Source organism: Acipenser ruthenus, chromosome 29, assembly GCF_902713425.1.
Source record: "Acipenser ruthenus chromosome 29, fAciRut3.2 maternal haplotype, whole genome shotgun sequence".
In the NCBI taxonomy this organism is placed as follows: Eukaryota; Metazoa; Chordata; class Actinopteri; order Acipenseriformes; family Acipenseridae; genus Acipenser; species Acipenser ruthenus.
The window spans coordinates 1,520,001-1,547,782 of record NC_081217.1 but is presented as its reverse complement, the minus strand read 5'-3'; the positions used below and the strand labels follow the sequence as shown (position 1 = coordinate 1,547,782).

The window sequence follows — 27,782 nt, the reverse complement described above, 5'->3', positions numbered from 1 at the left end:
AATCAAACTGCACCACTTGTCAAACCAGACAGTGACAGGGGGACACACACACACAGGCAGGCAGGTCAAAAATAGCAACATCCACGGCACACAGTTACAGGCTCACAGCCCCCTGCATATAAGATGGCTGCACTCTCCGGTCGTTACATGGAGTTCCACGAGGTCCACGGGGCCAACGTGAGGATAGACCCTACGGGAACGCAGGCCACCCGAGTGGAGAGCTTCGCCAACGGGGTCTGCTTCAGCAAACAGCCACTGCTGCCTGGGGAGCTCTTCCTCGTGGAGATCGAGGAGAAGGAGCTTGGCTGGTGTGGCCACCTGAGGGTTGGGCTGACCGGCATTGACCCCCGGAGCCTGGAGGTGGTGCCCGAATACTCCCTCCCGGACCTGGTCAGCCTGGGCGACAGTTGGATATTCGCCATCACCCGCAACCACAACCGGGCCCCTCCGGAGGAAGGGGAGGAGGAAGAGGGGGTGTCCCGCAGGTCCAAGGACTTCTTCACCGCCTCCCACCTGCAGATCGGGAGCACGCGCATCCCCATGGACAAGCTGGTTGGGCGCAGCCGGCCCGGGAGGTTCAGCCACATCCTGGACGACTTGTACAAGACCAACGCCTTGCCCCCCACAGCCCGCAGGAGCAGGATCGGGGTGCTGTACGTGCCCAGGGCCCAGGGCACTGCCGACATGCACATCGTGATCAACGGAGAGGACATGGGGCCCTGCTCACGGGGGATCCCCGCGCACCAGCCGCTCTACGCTGTGGTGGACGTCTTCGCAGCCACCAAGAGCGTGAGGGTCGTCCAGCTGGAGTACGGCTGTGAGTACTCCATCGTCACTTCTCAACAGCTTCAATTGCAGGAGAAACCCAGTGGGGTTTATATTACACCTCGTTTCGCAGCAGAGGCCAGATGAGTGGGCAGTTTTCAGGCGCTGCTGTCTCAGAGACGGTTTCAAACAGCCAGGCTGGAAGTGGAGTTTTGTACTTTAAAAACAAACACACAAAAAGTGAATACAATAGCAAAGCCGGGAGGATTTCACAGTTTCATCATTTCAGACCAGGAAATGAAGGCAGAGCCCTGGGAGAATCTGGTAACCCCATTCCACCTGGCTGTTTGAAATGGACTTTGAAACGGTCTGAGCTAGAGCAGTGCCTGTAAACTATGCACTCATCTGGCCCCTGCAGCAGTATACTGCTGTGCCTTCTATCGGCTCACTGTGGATCCTTCTCTCTTTGCTTTCCTCAGTTGCCTCCCTACAGACTCTGTGCCGGCAGATCATTCAGAAGCACGTTGTGCACAGGACAGCCATCGCCTGGCTCGATCTGCCTCAGCTTCTGAAGCACGTCTGCATGTATGAGTGAAGAAAGGGGAGCGCTATACTCCACAGCTGAGCTGGGATGGGTACGTCTGGGGGGGGGGGGGGCTCTCACTCTGCAGCCTTCCCTTAGATTGTCTGGGGCTGGCTGGGGCTGGCTGCTAGGGTTCTGTTCATTATGTGAATGAAGACTTTACATTGATGTGTGTGTGTCTGTGTGTGTGTGTGTGTGTGTGTGTGTGTGTGTGTGTGTGTGTGTGTGTGTGTGTGTGTGTGTGTGTGTTACAGCGTCTAAAATAAAACAGGACAACTTGTGAATGTGTTGTCTGGTTTTATACCTGTGAAGTTACTGGTAAAGCAGGATAATTCGGTTCCCTTTTGAAGTTTTACTTTGTAAACTATAATTGCGTGTTGGAAAATGTATATGCTTTCAAGGCCTTACTGTATTCCTGTATTTTGTCATCTCCTAATAAAACATGACTTCTGCATTCTGCTCATGCAGTTTGATGATTTAATTCATTTTCAGTTTTACTATATAATCAATACATTGATGGGATCGAAAGCCACAAACCACGTCCTCTTTCTCAGTTGCTAAGCGACCGTCCCACGTAACGCAGCAACGGCGTTAAGAACGTAACGTAAGTGTTTCGTCCTGCCAATCAACGGTAAAAAGCAGGAGGCGCGTCAGAGAACGTCTTTGTGGAAGTCGAAGGACGTCGAGCTGCACGTAATTTAGTAACGGCTTACAATTTAAATAATTTACCAGAAAAAAAAGAAGAAACAGTCAACCAAGAAAGAGAAGAAGATACGTTTTTAAGAAACTGCCGGTGAGAATGAATTTAAATTGAATTGTTTGAGGAGGAGGAGGAGAAAGGTCGAGGTTGGGTTTCTGCTTTGTTTGGTGGGAGGGGAGTCTGTTCATTTCGGCGTGCACGGGACGCGGTGTTACTCGGTTAAAATGTCCTTTTAAAAGAAAGACTATCTTAATATTTTAATGTTTTGTTAAATCTGTTTTTTTCTTTAAACCGTATTTTCGTTTTAAATGCGGCCGCGAGCATATGAAAAGCGTCATTGTGTTTCGCTTTAAGAGAAGGATTCGTCGTGTCTTGTGTTTGTACTTCATTCAATATGCTAGCGTGGATGTGTAAATAAAAGTATTTTGTTTTTGTCCCCCTCCCGTTACGTTTTTGTTTGTGTGTGTGTGTGTGGTTATGGTCATGTCTCACACGTTTAAAAATAAAACCAGTTTTCATATTTCCTGTGAGTTCGATGTTTTGTATCTGCATCAAAATGCCCGCTTGCGCCGGTTCGCCATTTTTTGTTGCTGGGGTTTGTAACACAACATGGCGGACGCGTGGGGACGGAGCCGCGTTGACTCCGGTGCGCCACGCTGGTCTCTGCAGGGCTGAGGGTGCTTTCCGTAGCGGGGATGGTGTGTTCATAAATATTTCACATCAGGAACCTGCGACTCGGATCCGTGCTATCATTTGTTTTTCCTTTTTTGAGGGGCGAGTGCAAATGTTTCCTGACGCATCTAAAATACTCCTAGTGGAAATTCGTGATGTTATTAACCGAGGCTGGATTGCTTAACTTCGAACGGCTTGTATGTAAACACAAACGCCATGCAAACTTCTACAAACCATTGTTAAATTTAATCAAACTGCTTTTTGACCGAGACCTTTTAGAGGCGATAGAAAACGAAAGCGAGCCCACACTTTCCGGCTAAAACAAAGAACAGCACTTTTTCGGACCCTGGACGCTGTCTTGCTCTGACTAAGGGGAGGGGGGTAGATTATCAAAGCCATTTCGGATACAGCTGGGCATTGTATTCTAGAAATAGGTGGGGGTAATGATGCACCCTCATCGTAAAAAGCACTATCTATATATATATATTACACAAATTAGTTGAAGACATGTCTCTGCGCAGATGTTACAGTTGCTGCACCCGGGAATATGCATCACCCGATCAAAGCCTCTTAAATATCTAATGCAACGTCTATTTGCTTTTAAGAGCTAGACCGAAAGATAGTTGCGCTCATTGAATTGAACCCCCGGATTGATTCGGTTAATATCGGGTAAAGTCCCTCGACGATAGGAATCTCAACTTGGAGTTGATTTTATCGCGACCTATCCTTGCCCTCTTGTTGGGCGCTAGGTATAACCCATCAGGAGTGGGTGATGCCCATAGCTACGGGATGGGTAAACCATGTCGTTTTGAACCGTTTCTACCCTGCCCAAGAAGCTTGTTTGGAGATGATGTGCAGCAACTGTTACAGCTGTGAATTATCTGACTTACCTGCTTCCACCGAACAACACTGAAATGTTGTTTTTTAAAAAGTAAAACGCTATAAATGAATTTAATATTAATATACATTCGTGTAAATATTAAAACATTTGTTTTTTTCAGTGCTGATGGAATGTCTTTTTAAAATGGTTTGATTTGGTTATTTTGAGTTTAACATGTTCAAAACATTTTGGTGGGAACTTATTTATCTGGGAATGTCTTTTTTTTTTTTTTTTTTCTTTTTATATTTACGGCGCAATTACATTTTTGGACCAGGAAAAGGTTATTTTTACGTAGAGCTCATTTTATAAAACCAAGGGAAGCAAGATGTCTCGCAGAAAAAGCCGCAGTGGAAGCCCCTCTCACCACACCACCAACAGCAATGACCCTCGGGACCTGGAGCGCAGGATTTTTGTTGGGAATTTGCCGACAAACCTCATGGAACGCAAGGACCTGCAGGAACTGTTCATGAAGTACGGCAAAATCAATGGTTAGTGTTCCGACCTACAGTTTCTATCTGTTTTAATTAAGTACAATAAAAAGGTGCCCTTTTTCACAGGGTGTATGGAGAACTGAAGTTCTCTTTTTATAATGCTGATGTGCTGCCTTTGTAGTTGTGCCTAAACGCACCAATGCAGAGCCCCCCCTCCCAGCATGGATGAAACCACTACCATTTACTCTCAAGCCTTGATTCACATTCCCAGAACTGGTCTCACTCTCTCACCTTTGGTAGAGGTGCTGTACTGTTCATTTACTATAGTAAGAAATGTGACAATACGATTTTACAGCAGTTTGAAATGAATTTGAACAGCCATTTAAGGGCATTTAGTATGGTTTTTTGTTAAACATTTAAATTTGCTAATGTAAATTATTATTTACAAAATCTCAAACTTCGTGAAATGCTGCATTACGGCCTGCTTGACAGCAGACTCTTGTGTGACTATTTTAACTGCTGCGGTTAGCCCTGGTATGAGGTGGGCAGCGGGTATATCTGTTAAAAATGTTCCTTTTTCCAGCGCTTTCCATGTTCCGTGGGTATGGATTTGTGCAGTTTGAGAGAATCGACGAGGCGGAGTCGGCAAAGGCAGGGGAAAATGGTCGCATTTATAAAGGGTATAAATTAGGTAAGATACCATTAGTTTTCAGGGAGATGCTGTCTGCATCGAGCAGACTGAGCATCCTGTCCACAAACCAAGTCTTCTGACACCTCTATTTGTGGTATTTTGCTAACCTCTGGCCCGACCACCTAAAACTGTGGAAATCATTGCACTGGATTCGTTAACTTTGTGTACCAGGTGGCTGTTTTGCCCCTCGTATTGTGTTGTCACTTTGGGTAGCAGTGTGTAGATACATTTATAGGGGGCTAATGGATAATATATTGGGAGGGGGTTGCTCACTTAACCTGTACAAGGGATACAATTATCAATTGCTTGTCCCTGTATATTTTGCGTTCTGTTGAGGCATTTTAGACTTCCAAGGCACATAGTTGAGCTTACTCTTCCTGAAATGTATTTATTAAAAAAACAAAAACAAAAAAAACTATTAGTGTGTTGAGCTATTAGTGTGTTAACCCTGTTTGGCTAACATTTAAATAAAACAAATCTTAAAGTGAACAGTTGTGCCACAATGAACATGCCACAACGTCCATAGTTTTGATACGCGGGTGACAATATGGGGAGAGGGTAAGGCAGTCTGTTAAACCTGTTTTAAAGGTGGAACTGTTCAATGTACATTTTAAACTGCATTAAATAACAAAGTCTTGAATTTTCTTTGACAGATATTTGTCAGTTTGCTGGCCTGTGTGTTTTCTAAATTCAGTTAGAAGTGTTCTTTATTTGCTACGGCACATCTTTATCCACATTTTTAGGTCTCGTTTTTATCGGGTCATCTGTTTTATACGATTTTTGGAAAAGTAACATTTTGGAATTTTGGGTGAACAGTATTTTCACAAATGGCTTTTTGCCAAATTTTCAACCACTACCTTACCATTTCCACAGCCCTGAATAACTCAAATATTGCAGGGTTGCACTGTTTTGACTATTTTTCGATGGTTAATTGAAACACTGGTTTAAAATGCTGGTGTCAGTCTAAAATCATTGAGGTTTTTATCAATTTTAAACATTTTTATTCTTGGTCTTTGTTTTATTGTTGCTGAACGTTACGGCAATTCAGACAATTATCTAAAATTGTCAATGGATCAAGCATTTCAATATACCACACTTTTTATTTAGTTCTTGCACCAATAAATATCAATCATAACTGTGGACTTAATTGTCTAGGTGGACACTTGTTGGATGTAATGTATTAAGATATTGCTGCATAGTGACACACATGTCAGTATATGTCAGATGCCCAAGACACCTACCTGTCAGTGAGGAATGGTCTTGCATTTCAAGTCTTGGTGGTTTATTACAAAACATCTCTGCATCAAATGTGTTTTTAATGTAGTCCTTTTTCAATCGATGTCTTCCTTGTGTGTTTTTTTTTTTTTTTGCATGCGGTGGTTAATGGTCAGATTTTATTAGCTTTATGTATATAACTTTTTTATAAGCAATTTTAAAATCCTAAAAATGGATTCCAATTTCTCAAATGTCATTTCAACCAAAAAAAAAAAAGGTCTTGTTTTCATGTGTTCGGTTGTTCATCCCTAAAAAGCAAGTGCTTGATCTAATTTCTATTAATTGGTGTGTTGAACGTGTGGATTGGTTTATTTTCAGATATTAATATGGCAGCGGAGCGAAGACAACATAAAGCTCAGTCCCGCCAGAGCCCCCCACGAAGGTAATGTAACGTCGAGCGAAGTCCATGTCTGGGTGTGAAGATGAGACAGCATGTCGCCTTCTCTGGTAACCCGTCTGTCCAGCAAGAAACACATTTTTCTATGATCTAAAACAGGATTTCGATTTTGCAGCAACTTCTGTTAACCTCATAGTCAGTCAAAGTTAAAAGCTGCGTTTTAACATAATCTAAATAAAAAAAATCCTTCCTGACTGCCAAACAGAACAGGCTTTTTAAAGTTGTACTTTAATCGGTTAAAGCAGTTTCACTGTTTTATAAACAAACGGGTCTTGAAATGTACACCACATGTTAAATAAAACCAGCCCGTCCCCATCAGGGTTTTGGTGGAGCGCTTGATCTGCAGTGTGTGCTGTTGAACGCCATCTTCTATGTGTGACACTAAAATAAGTGACCGTTATATAATTTGTGTTGATTAATAGAATGTATAACCGGTTAAGACAGTAAAAAAAGTTACTTTTGTTTTGCTTATTGATTTTAATAGATCACTATGAGTGTTAGCTCTGCATTAAAACTCTCAAATCCAGGGTTCATTAGAGTACAAAACTAAAGACGTGCCATGGAAATAATCTTAATCGTGAGCATTTATACAGGATCGACAAGTCTGCGTTCTCATGCTCTTCTCAGTAGTCTTTATTTCCCCCCCACAAGAGGGGATATTGATTGCTACTTCATTGCCTTGTTTGAAGAAAGTTTTGTCCACTTGGCAAACCTGTGCCATACCAGCGCTCCCCATCAGTCTTATTTAAACGGGAACAAGAACGTCAAGGAAGATAATAAATATCGTGGCTGACCTTCTGAAAAAAGGTGACTTACTGTGGAGCTGCAAGTGTCCCCTCTACCCCCACCCTCTTTGCTGGGAAGATCCTCTTGGACCCTTCTTGCTATCTGTATAGCGTCTTTGCCAGTCCTCTGAGCACGTGCATAACTCAACACGAGAAATCGATGACCTACAATGACAAACTTGCTATGGCTTGGGTTCAGTTTATTAATTTATAACTTCAGATGTCTTTAGGGGTCGATTTTAAAAATGAACAAAACACTAAAAATAAAAATAATCTTTTTACTTCTGTTCGCTGAAATTATTATTATTTTTTTAAAAATATTATAACAGTGATGTGTGTTCTGGTCAAATGACCCCCTCGATCATTTTCGAGCTATATGAATTCCTTAAATTGCGAGCAAACTCTTGGTCTGGGACTCATATTTTCAGCAAGCTTCTTTAAGACCGATACTGCTAGCACTCTTCTTGTATGATGGACTTCCCTCGCTGCCAACTTGCCATGTAGATAACCATCAAAATTGCAGTCCCGTAACTTTTAGATTTTCGCAGTATCTCGAACATTTAGGTGTGTTATTTTATAGCAGTTTCTACTCGCGGATATCCTGATCGTGACTTTCCAAATCAGTCTGTGTTTTAATATAATTTTAATCTGAGTAGATAACATTTACAATTCAAGTGGGGTCCTGTTTGTACAGGTGTTTTAACAATTCAAGATTCCTCTATCTGGCCCACACAGCATTCAGGGCTCCAGACGGCGACCTAAATACTTTTGGCAACATTTTTTTTTGGGGGGGGGGCGGTTAACACAAAATACTGCCTCTTTAAAAAGACTATCGAACACCAAGGTGTTGTGTTCTTGATTTTGTGTGCAATCTCATACGTGTCGTGTATGAATGCGCTTTGACGCTACTGCCCGTCCTTTACGCTACAGTGTGAGAAGGATGGTCTGATCGAATACAAAAACTGAAAGTACAGAGAAAAGAAACACAGTAATAAGCCCTGGCTTTCCTCGGGTAAAAGGAAACGAAGACACATCCTGGCTGAGTGATACAAACGTTTTACCTGTTGGCGACGCAGATTCAGATTCTGGAGGAGAAAGATTGGGTAGTTGTATGTAGATCACTTTTAAAGCACCAAAGATATAAAATAACAGCATGAGGAATAATGGTTGTGGTTGTAGAACAGATCACACAGAGGACAGGCAAGGCAGAGCAAGTCTGAGTCAGGCAAAGATGAACAATGAGACAGCAAGTAAGTGAGTGCAGGCATTACGTTTCTGTATATTATTTTAAACAGTTAAATACAGAAGCAAACAAACTTCTTAAAGTGGCACCCAACAATTGGATTTGGAACCCATGATTTTTGGCCTAGGAACCATTTGCTCCTTGGGCAGAGTTTGTCTGGAGCCCTGGCATTTAGACTTTCTCATTTCCACATTTGATATGTCATCCCAGCACCTATTGCTCCCTGCTGCCCTGCGTCACTGACGGACCCCTGTGTTTTCCCCCAGAGAGCTGTACACCGGCTATGGGGATGAGAGGGAGGTGCAGCCCCGCTCGCGCTCCCCGGTTCGAGGCAGGGAGCCCCGGGACCACAGAGATACACGAGAGCCACGGGATCGTGAGCCTCGCAGCACCCACTCCAGGGAGCATGACCCCCGGGACCCCCACTTCGATCGGTACCGTGCAGATGGCAGGGAAAAGGAGGCCAGGGTGGACCCCCGTGATCCAGCCCTCAGGTAAGAAATACCATCCACTGTCTGGAGACCAGCCTATAGTTTACTTAATATACAAAACTATTTTTGTCTTTCTACCCAGTAATACCTTATCAGACACGTGTTTATAACTTCTTAAACCAATTTGTTTGTTTTACAGAGATGAAGCTTACGAGCGGTACTATAGAATGGATGAGTATTACCGTAGGAAGGAAGAGCCCTTTATGGATCGCAGCAGGGACCCTTGGAATGGCAGGAGGGAGCCTGAAGGTAGGTTTCAGCTCTTTCGATAACCTATGCTTTTGCTCCCAAGTACAGTTTACACCACTTACCTGAGAAATAAAACTGCTCGTTTTTTTTAAATGCGAGTAAGTTACAGGTTTTGCTATGGGCATTCAGTAATGCCTGTTTATTTCACAAGTTTTTGTTCGCCTTTGCTCAAGTATGAGATTGTGTGATCGTGGTGTAAGGATGTGCGTGTGCAGTAATGGCATGTCCCCTTGCAGCGGAACCTGTGAGGCCGGACAATCGGCGACGTGACGAGCTCTACCGGCAGTACTACGAGGAGCTGCAGAGGCGCTACGACGCGGAGCGAGCCGTCGACTGCTCCGTCATCGTGGTGAACAAGCAGCAGAAGTGAGTCCCTAGAACGAACGCTGCAGTAGGGGAAGGACCCCTCTGCTTCTCGCTAGATCCCAGGATACAATAAAATAGTTTAAACAACCAGATCAGAGTTACAGCTAAGGGTATGTCCCTCATTGTTTAATTGCCATAGCGTTTCAGAACTGCAGACTTTATTTCTCTTCTCCTCTCCCCCCCCCCCCCCCCCCCCCCCCCCGCACGTTCCTCGTGACTCGTCTCGCGGTTCGCGCCTCTCTGTAGGGAGTATGCGGAGACGGTGGGTCGCCAGGTGCGTGACCTGGGCATGGTTGTGGATCTGATCTTCCTCAACACGGAGGTGTCCCTGACTCAGGCGCTGGAGGATGTAGGCAGAGCTAGCACCCCCTTTGCCATCATCATCACTCAGCAGCACCAAGTGCACCGCTCCTGCACAGTCAACATCCTCTATGGGACGCCCCAGGGTGAGTGCGCGCTCTTCGGGATTTATTGTGCTTGCTAGTAACTTGGATTTAACATCTGTTCCTTTGTTATGAACCAACATGCTTTTACAAAGTTCATCTTAAATGAGTACGTTTGTAAATCCAGGTGTGTTGGGTGGGGAATCTCTTTAGTGAAGCAGACATTAGGGATGGGTGGAGGTATGATGGGGTGGTACACAACAGGGAGCCATTCACCTTTTTACTCTAAAGTGCATCTGCTTTAAGCTCAGGATACAACCTTGAATGGCTGTGGAGTTTTTTTTTTTTTTTTGCTCTCCTTATCCTGGTTGCTGTTTGTAATGGGTGAGACTTTTCAATGCAATACTATTGATTGATTGTTTTGTTTGGTATGTTGTTGGATTCACATCAGTAAGCTGCGTGGGTGTGGCGTGTTAAAACTACGGCTTTGTTTTTGTTCAGAGCACCGCAACATGCCGATACAGGATGCTATGGTGCTGGTGGCGCACAACTACGACCTCTTCAAAGTGGAGAACCGTGACAAAGAGCGGGAGGAGATTGCCAGGAAGGCTGCCAAGATGGCAGATGAGGTGCTAATGCGGGAACATGAGAGAGAAGGTCATCCCATCTCACTCCAGCCTGTCATCACACTGCTCTCTGAGGGCAGGTGAGTCTAGAGCCCCCTGGCTGCACCAGCTTCAGATATTTCAGTATTCTCTCTGGAGAGACTGCAAATGCACCTGAGCTATTGTGTTCCACCAGAAGTACAGGTTGGAAGACTTAAGTTTTAGTTTTTTGTGCTAAACTCTGTCACTGCATTTTCTAAAGTGTGTGTGTGCAGTCTGCGCTTGCACGTGTGCATGTTGAGTCTGGGTACTGACTTGTACTTGCTTTTAACCTGCGGTAGTCTCCCACCTTGAATTTTTTGTAACAATAGATGAAGTTAACTTCAAGAACTGTACTCCGCTCTTGGCTGTATACCTTAGCAGTGTGCTGGTGATTTTGTAATCCAGTGGGTGTCTGAACTCTTCATGCAATGGATCCCAACAGGTATCTTACCTTGGATGAGATGGACCGCCTCATCTCCTATCTCAGGGACAAGAGGGAGAGGCTTTTCCGAACGAGCAGCGACCCTCATTCAGGTAACGAGTTCACTGGTAACCATGAATGAACGTTGCCTAAACTAGGCATCTACAATAATACTCCTCAGTTTTTATGAGGCAAATAATTCTATTGGAAATGTCTCAGCTTCTTAAATGTGATTCTGAGTTTGAAAGTGTTCTTATGTCTCTGTTTGTTCTGATTCTAACCTCCACCATTTCTCTCTTCCCTCCTTCAGCATCTCGTGCTCCGGCCTCAGCCTCTGGAGTGGGAGCCCTTGAGCCGCCCCCTCCGTCCTCTCAAAGCATGTCCACCGCATCCCACCTGCCTCCCCCTCAGACTTCCAACCCCCAGAACACTGCCAACCACCAGCAGGAGCTGCAGGCCAAGATCCTCAGCCTGTTCAACAGCGGGGCTCCCCCTCCTGGGGTCCCCCCACCCTCAACGCAGGGCTACGGCTCATCCATGAGCAGTCAGAACCCTGGGGTCTCCCAGGGTGTCCCCCCACCCTCCATGTCCAAGATGCCCACCTCTGCATCCCAGGTCCCCAGCATGATGCAGGCCATGAACCCCCGGGCAGCCTTGAGACCCCCAGTCATGCCCCCGGGGGTCCCCCCTCCATATGGCCCTCCCCCTGGCCGGATGTCTGGCCCATCGGGCGGTGCAGGGGTGCAGCGGTCAAGCACTGGTGGCTCGGGGATCAATTTTGACAACCCCAGTGTGCAGAAGGCACTGGACACCCTGATTCAGAGCGGCCCTTCCATCAACCACCTTGTCAGTCCAGGAAGCCAGCAGGGTCCCAGGCCTGGGCAGGGCATGGGGCAGGGCATGGGGCAGGCTCCTACCATGGGGCATTACCCTCGCCACTACTAACATCCCAAAGAGCGGTGCAACCTACTCGTTCCACAGAGACCCCTTTAACGGACTGCGGCTGCATTCTGCCCAGTCCTTTCAGTTTGAGTTTTTTGGACATTTTGTTGTCTTTTTTTTTTTTTTTTTTTTTCCTCTCTTGCAGAAGCAAGAGCAGCTACAAGTTGTCTGAAGATTGTATTTAAATTGAAGCGGAGAGTAGGGGTGCCTACGAAGGCTACACTGTAAATATTTATTTCTTGGATGTTTTACTTTTTTATATCAAGTGTTTAGGCACCTTTTCAACTATAGAACTTAAATGATAGCGACGGTCCTGAAAGTGGTGTTTTTAATTAATTGTCTGACTTTTTTTTTATTACAGTACTGTACAGTAGCATTTACAAAACTTAAAGTTGCAGTTGATTTGAGTGTTTGTACTTTAAATACTGTAGTCTTTCTTTTAAGTAAGATGATAATCATTTTATACAGTACCCCACTTGGATTCTGATGTAAACCTTGGGCCGTGAATAGCATTGTTGCTGATATTCAGATTAAAATAATACAAATCCATGCCTGTCTAATTGAATGATTCCCACCCCCCCGTGTGTATCTGTCAATGGTGGGGGTGTTGTGGTCTTGATGTAGATTTGGATACAATTTTGCTTTCTCCAGTGCTACCATGCTTGGGTAGTGTTTCAGAGCCTTCTCTTACTTTGCTTCCATGTGGGGGTGGTGCTGTGTCGGTGTTGAAAGGGCAGGTACCTGCTCATTTTGCAGACCTGTAATTTTGAACTGCCTAATTTTTACTATAGGAAAATCTAATGCCAAATTTATTGCTGCTCTTTTGATTTACTTGAGACTGGCTGCTCAGTTTGCTTTCTGAGCGCTCCCGTGGTTTTCTCTTGCTGCACATAGAAATCTGTTGCAGGCACCACTTGGTGGCAGGTTGTTGGTACACGGCATGACTAAAATACTGCCAGTCTGTGTGTAGACCTCCCTGTTTCATCATTTTCAAAGGAAATTCTTGTATATAAAATTCTACACATTGTTGCATTCTTTCAGTTCAATACTTCAATCCACTCCTGGGCTGTATCTGAGATCTGTGTGTTCAGCACAGGTACCAGGGCACTGTGCAGTAATACGTACAGGGATTTCAAACTCGGAGAGGGGTTTACTGAAAGAGCCAGCCTTGTGTTTGTATATATCGTTATGCCTCCTCACACAAGGTAGATTTAAATGTGATCACCAATTAAAACCTCTACGGTAGTAAAGTCATGTAAAGGAGCTCGATACAGTCAACAATGTAATAAAATGATTTAGTTTATTGCATTTTGTGCAGACAGATCTATAAAATAACACAGGAAAGCCAGAAGCAATTGATATAGAAGCGTTTGACATGAAAGATAAAACCCCCCTTTTATATATATATATATATATATATATATATATATATATATATATATATATATATATATATATAATCAGTTTACACATAATCAAGAATAACCCTTTTTTTTTTAATATTCAACTTACACCAACACATCAGCTAGCACTTTTTTTTTTTTTCTTTTGGTTTATTTACAGATCTTCCATTTGCATATTGCACACACTAAGAACTGAAACCACAAAGAAACACTACAGGTCTACAGAAGTACTGCACCTAAGAAGGTAGAGCAGAAAACAACCCGCTCGCATTTTTAAAAACATAAAACATCTACATGTCGTGGTTATCTTTAGATAATATTTTCTGTGCTCTAAATGAGACCCTACTGTGAAAACATTTGTACAAAATGTGTATTACACTCCTCCTGTGAATAAAACACAAAACAAACAAGCAGTTGGAAATCTGCCTCTCCGGTATACCCGGAGTGGACAGTCTTGGCTCTCGTTCTGGGTTTTGGTTGGCTGTACGGGATGGGAGAGGGTTTCAGGACATTTTGGAAATTGTCGAGCGACATGTGATGTGACTCCTAAGCTAAACTCCCTCATTTAATGGTCAAGGAGGGGGAATTGTAATTTTTTTTTTTTTGTAACTGAACACAACTAACATAAAAATGAATATATATTATATATAAAAATAAAATAATTGTGTCAGAAAGCGCAGGTCCTGCACCTCCCTATCACTGCATGCGCACAAACGACCAGTCGCAGTTTGGTCTATTGGTAAAAAAAAATGCATGCACATGCTAGCAGGCTGCGACTCGACACTGATCTCGGTGAAAGCAGCACTTGTATTCATACTGGAGATAAGATGCACTGTTTGCAGAGTCACTCAGCGTCTACGATACTACCAATACAACATTAGAAAAAAAAGCATATGCAATTATATACAGTATTATATATATTTTTAAAACATTTTATTCTTCGGCATGAAGGAGTTTAACTTAAGACATTTCCTGTAGTTGGCAGACTGCCTCCCCCCTCTGAGTGAGAACTGCAGGCTACAGATTGGGTCGTGATTCTTGCTGTGGAGCGTTGCCCTCATTTTGTCCATTTTTAGTTTGGGAATGTGTTGATTTGGAGAAGGCCGTGCTGTTTCGGTGGACATCCTAAGAGAATTGGTGTGACACCCTTGTGTCTCCCATCCTGTGCTTTCCAAACCCTTGATATGTTTGTCTACAGCCTAGCTGTACAACTCCAACCAAAGGAAACAAAACGGAAACAATCCAACAACGATCAACCAAATACTGTATGCAGATAAACACACTTCAATAAGAATTACTACCTCTGTAGGACATTTGCATGCATTTTTTTAAGATGAAACAAACTGGCCTGCAGCTCTGCTAAAACTGTAGGAGGAGCTTTTGCCCTCCCCACACCCCTTCCAGAGTTTGGAAACTGAAAACCAAACCCAGAATAAATGAATGAGAAAGTGTCTGCGCTGGGCCGGTGTCCCCCACTCCTGATAGCAAGGAGTTCTGCATTGAAAGCCCCTGCTCGGACTCTGACTTGACCCCTAACTGGGTCTGGCAGAACCGTCCCACATGCAGGAGAGGACTAAACTCTTGTGTAATTCAATGGTGAAAAGAGAAAATATTGATGCATTTTCAGCCCTTTTTCTTTTTTTTTTTTTTAACATGTTTTTTTGCATTTTTGTTTTGCTTTGAAGGCAAGTTGGAAGTCCTGAATAAGATGTGCAGGCAAAGAAAAACTGATATTCCAAAAAAGCCACTGCGCTGCAATTGTATTACACAGTGTGATTTGATTTTCAAGCAGTGCCCATCTGCCTGGTGTAGCACAATGGGTCCATCTTACCTTAGGACAGGACTGAAGCCTGTACATTAAGCTTGTATTATTGTATCATTGATGCAGCAATCCCATTTGTTCGGAATCTCTGCAAACAGAAATCCGGTCGTCAGTGACAATATCCCGTGAGGAATACCTGGCTGTGGTTTTTGCAGTTTTAGCAGAGTGCATCCCAGCTTTGGAAGCTCTCGTTTGTCTTTAATTAAATACTCAGAATGATCTCACAAGCACGAGTACAGTACTGGGGTGGTAAGGAGGGAGGGAGAGAAGCAGGTGATTACTAATGGGACTCCACTGAAAGATGAGAAGGTGCAGCAGGAGTTACTTGAATGTTCTGAGAATGCCAGCAGGTTTCCTCTGATTGGAGAACTGAGTGGGGGGGTGGAGCTTAATATCCTGGAAGGGGGTGTGTCCTGAATTACAACTGAAAAGTAGCTCCCATATCTTCTATATATATAACATTATCTTTTCAAATAAAACCAAGATTTAAATATTGCACTTTTTTTTTTCAGATCGGTCTGACATAAACTTACAAAATGGTTACTTTACTCCCAAACCCATATCTGTAGGGCAAAGTAGTTTTAGTGCAGCTTCCATGAATAATAAACTTGCTTGACCTCCCAAACCCTGCCCACACACACGTGACGTAAGTGTTTATAAAGTCTCTGATGCACCTGAACACCGCCGCCCTAGTGGCTGAAATAATCACTGCATCTCTCACAGGCTACGGCGAGCCGCACACACACACACTCGCGCGCCCGGTCTCGCAGTCAAGTCACATCTTAACCGGGAGACAGGAATTCCCATGCACCTATGTGTCAATGCAGACTGCTTAAACAAACGAACGAACGAACAAACAACGCTGTCCACTGATGCTTCAAATATGCATTCAAAGAAAAGTCTGAACACTTTGCATTTGAGGCTGGGTGTGAACCGGCGGCCCCGCGCACCTCATCTCACCGAAGGGAGAGAATCCGTAACGGCAGTGCAGCACACAGCACTGCGCGTCTGGTATCTGCAGAGCTAATTCATTCCCAGTGAGAACTGCTTATCTAAAACACCGTACAGGGACACCCACACAGACAAGGTAGAAGTCCAGGGGAATCGATAAGATCTGATAGGGTTAACTATCTATATATACACTGTATGGGTTAGTCGTGCCTGCTTTTGTTCTGCCCTTTTATAGAAGCTCAGGTAGCCAATCACAGTCCGGGGGGGTGGGGCAGGCTTCTCTGTCTCGCAGGTATTTCTTGCTGCTCATCAGCAATATTGAACTTGGCTTCAGCTACTGATTGAATGTGTTAGATTGTAAATCATTAGCAATAGATGGCAGAAGGGAGTTCTCTGCAGCTCTGTGTGTGTGTGTGTGTGAGTTCTCTGCACCTCTGTGTGTGTGTGTGTGTGTGTGTGAGTTCTCTGCAGCTCTGTGTGTGTGTGTGTGAGTTCTCTGCACCTCTGTGTGTGTGTGTGTGTGTGAGTTCTCTGCAGCTCTGTGTGTGTGTGTGAGTTCTCTGCACCTCTGTGTGTGTGTGTGAGTTCTCTGCACCTGTGTGTGTGTGTGTGTGAGTTCTCTGCACCTCTGTGTGTGTGTGAGTTCTCTGCACCTCTGTGTGTGTGTGTGTGTGTGAGTTCTCTGCACCTCTGTGTGTGAGTTCTCTGCACCTCTGTGTGTGTGTGTGTGTGTGTGTGTGAGTTCTCTGCACCTCTGTGTGTGTGTGTGTGTGTGTTAGTTCTCTGCACCTGTGCGTGTGTGAGTTCTCTGCACCTCTGTGTGTGTGTGTGTGTGAGTTCTCTGCACTTCTGTGTGTGTGTGTGTGTGTGAGTTCTCTGCACCTCTGTGTGTGTGTGTGTGTGTGTGTGTGAGTTCTCTGCACCTCTGTGTGTGTGTGAGTTCTCTGCATCTCTGTGTGTGTGTGTGTGTGTGTGTGAGTTCTCTGCACCTCTGTGTGTGTGTGTGTTCTCTGCACCTCTGTGTGTGTGTGAGTTCTCTGCACCTCTGTGTGTGTGTGTGTACCAGCTTCCCCAGCCTGCCCTCTGTATCTGTAGCTCCTGTTGCTGATATGTATATACGTCAACCCTTTTTTTTCTTTTTTCTTTATACAGTATAAATGAAACTATATAGATTAGCAGCATTCTCAACTTCTACAGATTTATAAATTCTCAATTGGTCGCATTAGCAACAACATTAGTTACAGATACACTCAAGAAAAACAGAAATGAGAAATCGTCTGGACAACACTAAAAACTATTTTTTTTAAACATTTCTTTTTTTATTAATAAATATCTAGATATAATGAATATTCTTTTTATCTTATATTAACTATAAAGTGACCAAGGCGCAGTTTCCCTCGGAGAGAGTATTGTCTTGACTGAAACTCCCCATGTTATAAACTGCTATCCCAGACACTTGAAATGAAACCATTTATTATAGTTAAAAACAAATCTACTTCAACAAAACAGGTAATTGTACATGAAAATAAATACCTAACTTAATCCATGCATGAACTCATTCATAGACAAAAAACTCAGCAGTTCAGCAAAACATAGTCTACGTGAGTCGAGGTCTGCGGTTTCTGAATATTAATATTAATAATAATAATAATAATAAAACAAGATGCCCTCGGCAGCCCCCTGTGCCAGGTCTGTGGGGCTCATCTCTCCGGGAGCAGCAGCTGATTGGTCACAAAACTATTCCATCTATATAATGATGCACTGAAATGTATACACTATTTACAGAGTCCCTGTTCCAGCACTCACCAGCCACACAGTCACTCCACCAATTCAAACAGGGGTTATATCGGAACCTCTCTCTGTCTCCCCCACGGGCCGGGGACTGGGTAATATAATGGAGCGCGGAGAGAGGACCCTGGTCAACGCTCCCTTGAGCAGATACCAGCCCGCTATCTAAACCGGCTCGCGAAATTAAAACAAAGACAACATCATCTGATCCGAGCAATTCGACCCCAACGAGATTTCAAAGATGATTTTCAATCGGCTCGTCAGGAGCCATCAGCTCATGCCAGTGGCACAAAATCAGCCTGATCTCTCTCGCCCTCTCACTCTCTCACTGACGGGCTCAAATATCCTCCACGTTTGAAACTGCGCTGGCATGCTTTTGTAGTGTAATTAGGGGAGCCACAGTGCTCTAACACAGCCCCATAGAGGGAGCATCCAGCCTGCAGCCACAAGAGCTGTAGCTTAACCTCAAATTACAAGGATCCCACTGGAGGCAAAAGTGATCTGTAGAAATGCAACCTGCTGTTTTGTTTTTCGCGAGGAATCAATCCTGTCTGCATCCAGCCCCCGCAGGCTGTGGCTCTGGTCAACTGAATAATCTAAACTTCTATTAGTTCTCTTGCAACCCACCAAGGCTAGAATATTGGATTGCCAGAATCATCCAATCATCTTAATTCATTTTTTTTCCCTTGTAAATAAAATTTGGAAAAAAAGAAATTTGAATCAAATCAAGAAATATAATAATCTTAGTCAGGATTTGCTATATGTTTTTGTTGCATTTTTTCTAATTTAAAATTAAAAGAACTAAATAATCTAATATCTAATATATTGTGTTGCTTTTGGTTTGCCAATATGTCTCCAACATCTTTATATTTGCATATACAGCACAGCAATAATTAATATTGGATCAATCACAGTATATTGATTCGTTTGACTTTACAAAGTCAAATATATACGGAACGATACACAGACAAATGCCACTTTGTGTGCATGTGAAATATATTTACCAATATATTTTAATATATGTCATATACTTTGCAATATATTTTCAAATATCGACATATTGTTTTATACATGTTATACATTATATTTGATATAAATATAGATATATAAATATAAATTTGATATAAATATATGAATCCATATATTTCACTTTTTTTTCTTCAATATATTGCACCCTGTTTTGTTTCTGTGTGTGTCAACACTGCTGTCTGTAAAAGTGAAAGGACTGCTCTGTGTCTGTGAGTGGTGTGCGTGGGGTGGCGGGGAGTATCAAATACTGGAGCCAAATAAATAGAGAAAGCAAAGAAAAGTCACTGATTCCTGAAGCTGGCATTTCGGATTTGGAATTTAGAAAGAGAAGGCAGATAAGCATGGATTTCCCAAATCCCAAACCCGCTCCCAGGAACCAGATTTGTGTATCGCTGTTCAGCAGAGAAGCAGAGTTCTCATCGTGTCTCTCCTGGGCCCCGAGGCTTGGTGGTGTTGTTGATGTCCTGGTGGCAGAACAGTCAGTGTGAAACAGACCTATGCAGTCACACTGTCACATTACCCCTATGTGACACTGTCATACTGTTACTCTGTCACGCTGTCACGCTGTCATGCTGTCACGCTGTCACTACGTCACGCTGTCACGCTGCTTGTCATTGCATCACTGTGCGTGCAGTGTCCATTCACCCGTCACAGTAAACAAGTTATTTTCTTCGGCCTTCGATTAGCTTTCAGTCTTGGTGAGCTCACGCCCTCCCCTCTGCATTTCTCTTCTTCTCTCCATCCTCGGACACATTCCCTTCATCCTGTCGTCTTTAAAACCACTTTACAAAAAGTTCGCCCCCCCCCCCCCATCCTCCATACCCTGCCCTACCCTTCCCCCCAAAAAATAAATCTCTGTTTCCAGCAGCCAGATGGGAAGTGTGTTTGGAACAATAAATGCAAGCGCTGGGAATGCTGGGTACGAAAAGGAACCCAGCCTTCAACATGAGCATGCTCAGAACCAAAGGGCTCTTTGGACTCGACACTGCGTGAGGAAAGTGGAAACACCTGGTACAGACGTGAAACTGGAACCCTGGCATCTAACCAGACAGCAGGACCTTATACTGCTCTGCAGAGTGCGGAACCACTTCCAGCTGCTGGGTGTGTGGAAAGAAGAGGGGAGGGTTTGGCATCCGTTTAGCAAAATAAAATCATCATAATAATTGTTTCACGCCTGTACTAAATGTGATGAATTAAAATACATCAGCCCACCAGGGTGCGCTGTGCACAAAGCAAAGAAAGGAGAACAGTAAGACATTACATGGGGAGTGATGGGGAGTGTGCTGGGGTCCCCTCTCGGGCTGGCAGGGGTGATGGTGGGTTCAGTCACTGAAGGAAGGGGCTGGAGATCGGGCTGGCGGGGGTGATGGTGGGTTCAGTCACTGAAGGTCGGGCTGGCGGGGGTGATGGTGGGTTCAGTCACTGAAGGAAGGGGCTGGAGGTTGGGCTGGCGGGGGTGATGGTGGGTTCAGTCACTGAAGGAAGGGGCTGGAGGTCGGGCTGGCGGGGGTGATGGTGGGTTCAGTCACTGAAGGAAGGGGCTGGAGGTCGGGCTGGCGGGGGTGATGGTGGGTTCAGTCACTGAAGGAAGGGGCTGGAGGTCGGGCTGGCGGGGGTGATGGTGGGTTCAGTCACTGAAGGAAGGGGCTGGCGGGGGTGATGGTGGGTTCAGTCACTGAAGGAAGGGGCTGGAGGTCGGGCTGGCGGGGGTGATGGTGGGTTCAGTCACTGAAGGAAGGGGCTGGCGGGGTGATGGTGGGTTCAGTCACTGAAGGAAGGGGCTGGCGGTCGGGCTGGGCCCTCAGGAGTAGATGGTGATGACCTCCCTCCCGCCTCCACGCACCAGCAGCACCCGGTTCAGCCCTTCAGTCAGCACCTCCAGGAACTCCATGTCTGAGGGAGGGAGTGTTAAGAGGCATGCTGACCAGTCATCACAACAACAGCACTCAGTCTTACAGCTGGACAGCTTACTTTCTGACTAAGGCAGGGTGTCATCATAGATGCCCTTGCTGGGATAATTAAGGTAGGATTTTGTTTTGGTGGTCTTTGCAATCTCCCCCCCTCCTCTCCCCTCTCCGGCCGCTCGAATGGTAAGTGTCCCAGCGCTGGGATTGGCAGTGCAGGGGGTTCGGGCTACAGGGAAAGGATACAGTTCTCATCGCCCTTCCTGTTCTTGGGCGGACCTGGCATGTTGAGCAGGACCAGCTTTGCATCCTGGGACTTCCTTGTGATGACCTCGTTCAGCTTCAGGGCCGTGTGCATTCGCCGCACATTCGACTGGTTCCTGTGGGGGCGAGAGGGGGAGGGGGGAGAGGAGGGGGAGGAGAGGGGGATGTAAATGAGGAAGAGGAAAACGAAAGACTTTCTAGCTGTTATTAGAGCTACACAGTATTTCTTGTGCATTGTCAGTGTCAAGGGTACTTACAAGTTTTCCCATTCACTGCAGCAAGGAGAGCGAGGACAAAGAGGGAAACAGAAAAGGTCCAGTTAGTTCAGTGGGGTTAAAGCTGTCTAGAAACCATCATTCACTCTGCACAATAAGCATGTCGGATAATCTTGCTTGTGACCAACAATTCATCTGGGAAACACGTGCGGCCACTGAGTCTCTCCTTGAAGAAAATATCTTCTTATTGTTTAAACCTACTGCTACAAAAGTAGTGCTCATTACACTCCCAATAACCCCAAGCACCCTCATGTAAATACACCTGGTGTGTGGTGTCAGGATCATGTCTGTGTGTGCCCCCCCCCCCACCCCGACACCATCGTGGAGCCCCCACACTCTGACAACAACTCATTTGACGTACGTCCAAAACATTGACAAAAGTAATGAAGGATCCTACTACTGTAATCCTGCATTAAACATTGTTGAGCCTCGCCCCTCCCCTCGCCCCTAGCCTCTCCCTTAGCCCCTCCCCTTGCGTCCCTAGCCCTTCCCCTAGCCCCTCCCTCGCCCTGGCCCTCGCCCCGCCCCTCCCCTCCTCTAACCCCGCCCCTCCCCTCGCCCCGCCCCCCGCCCGTAACACTCACGGCTTCATGTTGAATATGTCTTTGATGCCCTCGGGGGTGCTCGGTCCCTTGCTCTTGCCCTGGTCTCCGGTGAATTTCTCGGTCCACGTCAGCTGCACCTTGGAGCTGGGAGTCTGCACCTCCTCCACGGGGGACTGGGGGCTGGCCGGGGTGGGCGTGGTGTTCTGGTCATGGATCAGCTGAACCTGCGGGGGGCAGGAGAGAGCAACACTCTGAGAGAGCGGGGGAGAGCGAGAGTGAGGGAGAGAGAGACAGGCACAGTTAGACACGCAGCGAGACAGAGAGAGAGAGGCAGGGTCTGCAGACAGTGAGGACGTCCCCTAGCACCCTTGTTGGAAAGCTGAATGCAAGTGGGACAGCGTGAGGTAGGAGTGTGACTGTGAGATGAGCATGACAGGAGGGCAGCTGCAGCTCTTCTCTTCACTACAGAAATCCCAGATTGCGTCTCAGTCAGGTTTGTTTTTTAATGGAATGTATTGTACAAAAAATATGTTGAACAAAATTAACAGACTGATTGAGTGGGATGGAGGGAGAGAGGGAGGAAGGAAGAGAGATGGGGAGAGGGATGGGGCGAGGGGAGAGGGATAGGTGAGGAGGATGAGGGAGGGAAAGAGGAATGGAGATGGAGAGAAGAGAGAGGAGAGAGGAGAGAGAGGAGAGGAGAGAGGGGAGAGGAGAGAGGGGAGAGGAGAGAGGAGAGAGGGCAGAGGAGAGAGGGCAGAGAGCAGGGTGGGGCAGTGCTCGTACCTCCTCCTCAGGTTTCTCCTCCTCGCTGCCCCCTGGCTGCTCCTCCTGCACACTCAGCTGGATGCGAGGGTTTGAGGGGTTCTTGCGCCGGATCGATCCACGGGACTCGTCTGTGATGCTCTGGATCTGCACAGAGAGGGGACAGGGAACAAGCATCACGCTGTAGAGAAATACAACAATAAAACAAGGTGGCCACTGGATGTTTAAGTTGAATTCCCATAGGGTCTGTCTGTGCCGGGTGCAGTACCTCTCTCTCACGCTCAGTCTTGGTGAGCTGCATCTGCTTGAGGATCTGTGAGCGCTGCTCCATTACCAGGGTCTTCTCGTAGGTGTATGCAGAGATATCACTGTCTTGCTGCCGGGACACAGAGTTACCAGGGAGATCACTATACAGAGCAACGTGTTCATAAACACAAAACAGACCACAGTGAACACATTCCTAAGATACAGCTCCATATTTAACACATGCATTCTGTTATTCTTCCATTCTCAACACTGGGGAGGGTCAGAGGTCCCTTGCGGGATTTAAGAACATTAAAATACATAGTAAAAAACAATCTGTGTGGACCGTAGTGCACCTCCCTGCTCTGGTTCACTCAGCTCGGCTCGGCTCGGCTCGGCTCTACTCACCACCTCCACCACCTCCACTTCAGCGCTGATGCGCAGGTGGTACAGGAAGGTGGTCAGGTCTTTTTTCATCTGGATGCTGTTGTCGTCCATCTGGGCCACGGTGAAGATACGCATCTTACACTTCCTCCACACCTGTCAACACACACAGAGCTGTCAATGCACAGGTACCGGGGACAGACAGAGACGCGCGGTCAGAGAGACAGGCAGACAGACAGACGGCGTGCACCTTGTGCTGGCGCAGCAGGAAGGGGAGCAGCATCAGCATGCCCCCGTCGTGCACGATCCACCACACGTCGATGTTGCCCTCCGTGAAGCGCTCCTGGTTGGACGGGTACGCAGAGATGTTCATGGGCACCAGCAGAGCCAGGTGAGCGGCTGTGGTCTCCCGTACCAGCTCTGTGGAGCAACACAGGGTCACAATACTGTACCAGGTCTATGCCAACACACAGTCAACTCTGCTACTCCCTTACAAAAGTTTACCTTAGTAAATACACAGCAAAGTGTAACAAAGCATTGTGAAAGCACGGTAAGGCACAGGTAAGCATTGTAAAGCTCGGAGAGGTATGGTAAAGCATATTAAACAAACCTGGCACACAAGGCTAAACTATGGTAAATGCACCCATGAGAATTAACACAGGGGGTACGCTGCAAACATCCTGTGGTGAACTTTTACAAGGGCTGTAGCAGCAGCACAGAGTCAGAATGCTCCACTCGGCAGGAGTTCATCACAGCTTGCTTGTAAGTGACTGAGCGTTGGGCTGGGTTACAGATGAAGCCCTGGCTCTCACCGATGAAGTTCCTCCAGGTGCTGTGGTCCTCTGCCTGCTTCCAGTTGCGCGGCCAGCTCACCAGCACTGTGTTGTGCTGCAGCCCCCCGAGCCCCCCTGCCTGGATCAGATGGGACGTCCCGTCACGCATGTTAGAGGAGATCACCACCTGGCAGAAGCCCTTCACCTTCTCCGTCTCCATTAGACGACGCAAAGACTGTGGAGAGGGAAGAGGGAGAAGGGAGAGAGGGAGGGGAGAGAGAGGGGGGAGAGGGGGAGAGGGAGGGGAGAGAGGGAGGGGAGAGGGAGAGGAGAGGGAGAGGGAGAGGGGGATAGGGATAGAGGTAGGAGAGGGGGAGGGGAGAGAGAGAAAGGGAGGGGAGAGAGAGAGGGGGAGAGAGGGAGCGCTGTCACTCACAGGCCATTGAAATACCATCCATATCCACTTTGGTCACAATGTTTTTTATTACATTTTTTGAAATTTTAAAACAGTTTTTGTGAACTCTAAGGACATATATGCATTAGAAAATAGATACATAGATAGGAAACTTAACAACTGTGCACACAGTGACTGAAGGGGATGTAACCGGTACAGTAACAGCCTCTCTTTCACAGGCAGTCCTGAGGGACCCCTGCACACCTGTCTGCTCTCACCTGCTCGGCGCGCTGCGCCTGGGGGTGGTTGTTCAGGTAGGTGCCCTCCAACGCTGCGCCCACAATGGTCAGGCCCTTGCCCGCCTTCAGCTGGTTGGTGAGGGACAGCAGCTGGGGGTTCTCCACATTCTGATCTTGATCCACACTGACCACGACCAGGATCTGAGGCCTGAGAGAGAGATCGAGAGAGTCAATGAGATCACTGAGAAAGAGAGTTTGTGTCAGTGTGTTGGGCTGTGCTGTACTGAGCTGGACTGGGCTGGCTGGGCAGGACTCACCTCCAGTTCTTGGTGTGCGGGGGTCCCTCCTCCAGTCTCAGCAGAGCGAAACGTGCCGCGCTAAGAGACAGGCCTCTGATCCCGTCTCCCCACTCCTTCTCAGCCCTGCGGAGAGGCAAACCAGAACCGGGTCAGAACCCAGCCACACAGGATCAGAACACTCCCAGGAAACAAGCCAGCATTGGAGCAGAACCACAGAAAGAAGAAACCCTGTCTTTACCTTTGATTAACTGACTGAGAGGCCTGGCACAGGGAGGTCAGAGGTCACTCACCCTTGGTACTCGATGTACTTGTAGATGCAGGTGGCGATCACCATGGCGACGAGGGCGTAGTACCAGGAGCAGATGAACATGAGCGACAGACACAGACTCATACCAAGGAAGGAGAGGGCCCTGAGAGAGACAGAGAGGGGGGTCGTGGGAATCAACCTCTATCTTACCATATTGCTGTCCTTTAATCTCGCAGCCAGAGAAGTGCATGATGATGAGACTCACTCCTAACGTATTTAGCACAAGCCCTTTTCATGGGTGGAGTCAGGGCGGGGTCAGGTAGGGTATGTGGATTTATGGGCGGGTTCAGGTAGGGTATATGGATTTATGGGCGGGGTCAGGTAGGGTATATGGATTTATGGGCGGGGTCAGGTAGGGTATATGGATTTATGGGCGGGGTCAGGTAGGGTATGTGTTTTTATGGGCGGGGTCAGAGCTCCTCACCAGTGGTAGAATTTGAAGCGCGGTCTCCAGTTGGGGGTGCGCAGCAGGGTCTGTAAGGCACAGGCCAGGTTCACAAACATGTAGCACATCAGGAAAAACCTGCAGAGAGCAGAGGGAGAGAGAACAGTTACAGCGCACGCCCTGTTTGCATTGAGAAGAACACAAGTTCAAAGTGATCAGAGTGCGGATGCTGACTCTGCCGAGCAGGGAGTACCTACATGGAGAGGATGGGGGCCACAGCGTCCAGCGAGGCGATGAGGATCCCGATCTCACAGATACAGGCAGTCAGCAGCAGGGCCCAGGTGGGCTCTCCGTTCGCCTTGCCATGGCCGAATACCTGGAGGGGAGAGCAGAGTGAGAGCAGGGACACACACACACACACGCACAGACACACGGACACACACATACGCGCACACATATGCACACAGACACACGGGCAGACATACACACACACACATGCACACAGACATGCACACATGCAGACACGCACACAGTCACATGCTCACACACACATAAGCCAACCCAAACCCCAGAACAGGGAGGGGGCTGAGGAAGATAAAAGTGTTGAGTATAACACAGCAGCACCACACTCAGGATGAGGTAGTGTTGAGTATAACACAGCAGCACCACACTCAGGTACTACAAAGACACTGCTCGGCGTCAGACAGCAGCAGAATTGAAACACTTGGAATGCAGAGGTAACCTGTATCTCTATACCTAGAATAGATACTGTTTAAATATGAAACGGAAACTTTTGCAATCGATTCTGAAAGGTTTTGGAAAAGAAGGGTGATAAATGACACTGCAGGGAGGGAGGGAGAGAGAGAGAGAGAGAGAGAGAGAGAGAGAGAGAGAGAGAGAGAGAGGGAGGGAGGGAGGTGTTGCTCTTGGTTTTCCCTCTCTTTTCACCCCCCCTCTCTCTCTCGCTCTCTCTCTCTCTCTCTCTCTCTCCCCCTCCCCTCGTCCCCAGCTCTACAGAGGCCAGTGTTTCCCTGCCGCAGCCTCTCATCTCATCCTCCATTCAGGTCACATCGGCCACTTTATGAGCCTCATAAATCAGAGTGTGTGTCAGGGGCTGGGGGACAGCGCGCTGCCAGGATGGGATTCATTACTTCTCATTCTCTCCGTTATCATGAGAGATGGGAATGCACTGTGTGTGTGTGTTGGCGTGTGTATCAGTGTGTGTGTGTGTGCGTGTGTATCAGTGTGTGTGTGTGTGTGTGCGTGTGTATCAGTGTGTGTGTATCAGTGTGTGTGTGTGTGCGTGTATCAGTGTGTGTGTGTGTGTGTGTGTGCGTGCGTGTGTATCAGTGTGTGTGTATCAGTGTGTGTGTGTGTGTGCGTGTGTATCAGACAGACAGACAGACAGACAGACAGACTGACGGACTGACCCTGAGGAAGGTGACAGACAGACAGACGGACTGACCCTGAGGAAGGTGACAGACAGACAGACAGACTGACGGACTGACCCTGAGGAAGGTGACAGACACACAGACAGACTGACGGACTGACCCTGAGGAAGGTGGTAGACAGACAGACAGACTGATGGACTGACCCTGAGGAAGGTGACTGACACACAGACAGACTGACGGACTGACCCTGAGGAAGGTGACAGACAGACAGACAGACTGACCCTGAGGAAGGTGACAGACACACAGACAGACTGACGGACTGACCCTGAGGAAGGTGACAGACACACAGACAGACAGACGGACTGACCCTGAGGAAGGGCACGATGCCGTCGCGGGCGATGGCCTGGAGGAGGCGTGGCGCTCCCGTCAGGCTCTGCAGCCCCGCCCCGCAGGTGGAGAAGAAGGAGCCCACCACGATGACCCAGGGGGACGGCCAGGCCAGCGTCCCGATCACCAGGTTCCCATTGACTGCCTCACCGAACCTGAGCGGGGAGAGGAGGGGGCTCAGATCCACACACATCGAATCGCTTGTCTTACTGCATTACCACACTTGATTTTGGCACAATTGTATTTTAGAACCAGCACTAAGTTCTCACTTACTTGTCCCTCAGCACCACCCCCTCGATGCAGGCTCCAAACA

The 27,782-nt window shown here is 46.9% G+C and overlaps 3 protein-coding genes across 10 annotated transcripts in view; 2 read left to right on the top strand and 1 right to left on the bottom strand.

Moving 5' to 3' along the window:
• Positions 1 to 19: 19 nt before the first annotated feature.
• Positions 20 to 2,142, top strand: LOC117428423 (neuralized-like protein 2). The gene is made up of 2 exons (XM_034047421.3): positions 20 to 817; positions 1,245 to 2,142. The coding sequence occupies exons 1-2, from the start codon at positions 124 to 126 to the stop codon at positions 1,358 to 1,360; spliced, it is 810 nt and encodes a 269-aa protein (XP_033903312.1). The 5' UTR covers positions 20 to 123; the 3' UTR covers positions 1,361 to 2,142.
• Positions 1,992 to 12,470, top strand: LOC117428409 (nuclear receptor coactivator 5-like). Of its 3 annotated transcripts, none has more exons than XM_034047401.3 (11): positions 1,992 to 2,141; positions 3,875 to 4,088; positions 4,615 to 4,722; positions 6,316 to 6,379; positions 8,689 to 8,916; positions 9,053 to 9,162; positions 9,399 to 9,528; positions 9,775 to 9,974; positions 10,413 to 10,617; positions 11,001 to 11,092; positions 11,290 to 12,470. In XM_034047401.3, exons 2-11 carry the CDS (start codon positions 3,926 to 3,928, stop codon positions 11,922 to 11,924), a joined length of 1,935 nt encoding a protein of 644 aa, XP_033903292.3. In that variant the 5' UTR covers positions 1,992 to 2,141; positions 3,875 to 3,925; the 3' UTR covers positions 11,925 to 12,470. The 3 variants fall into 3 exon arrangements, with proteins under 3 accessions (XP_033903292.3, XP_058860095.1, XP_058860096.1); XM_059004112.1 differs by having other exon boundaries at positions 9,772 to 9,974; XM_059004113.1 differs by lacking the exons at positions 3,875 to 4,088; positions 4,615 to 4,722 and having other exon boundaries at positions 1,997 to 2,141; positions 9,772 to 9,974.
• Positions 12,471 to 19,760: 7,290 nt separating this feature from the next.
• Positions 19,761 to 27,782, bottom strand: part of LOC117432547 (solute carrier family 12 member 5-like) — a 97,159-nt gene continuing 89,137 nt past the window's right edge. For 4 of the 6 annotated variants that reach the window (XM_059004096.1, XM_059004093.1, XM_059004094.1 and 1 more), the window contains 16 exons: positions 27,743 to 27,782; positions 27,450 to 27,624; positions 25,949 to 26,067; positions 25,731 to 25,829; positions 25,290 to 25,409; positions 25,018 to 25,122; positions 24,740 to 24,908; positions 24,107 to 24,302; positions 23,545 to 23,714; positions 23,319 to 23,450; positions 22,936 to 23,043; positions 22,689 to 22,814; positions 21,942 to 22,153; positions 21,340 to 21,354; positions 21,065 to 21,198; positions 19,761 to 20,807 (listed from right to left, as the gene is read on the bottom strand). The exon at positions 27,743 to 27,782 is cut by the window's right edge and continues 18 nt beyond it. In XM_059004096.1, coding sequence (XP_058860079.1) covers positions 20,716 to 20,807; positions 21,065 to 21,198; positions 21,340 to 21,354; positions 21,942 to 22,153; positions 22,689 to 22,814; positions 22,936 to 23,043; positions 23,319 to 23,450; positions 23,545 to 23,714; positions 24,107 to 24,302; positions 24,740 to 24,908; positions 25,018 to 25,122; positions 25,290 to 25,409; positions 25,731 to 25,829; positions 25,949 to 26,067; positions 27,450 to 27,624; positions 27,743 to 27,782 — 2,012 coding nt within the window. In that variant the 3' untranslated portion in view covers positions 19,761 to 20,715. The remainder of the gene's footprint in view (positions 20,808 to 21,064; positions 21,199 to 21,339; positions 21,355 to 21,941; positions 22,154 to 22,688; positions 22,815 to 22,935; positions 23,044 to 23,318; positions 23,451 to 23,544; positions 23,715 to 24,106; positions 24,303 to 24,739; positions 24,909 to 25,017; positions 25,123 to 25,289; positions 25,410 to 25,730; positions 25,830 to 25,948; positions 26,068 to 27,449; positions 27,625 to 27,742) is intronic. The other 2 variants (XM_059004095.1, XM_059004097.1) reach the window with 1 other exon arrangement.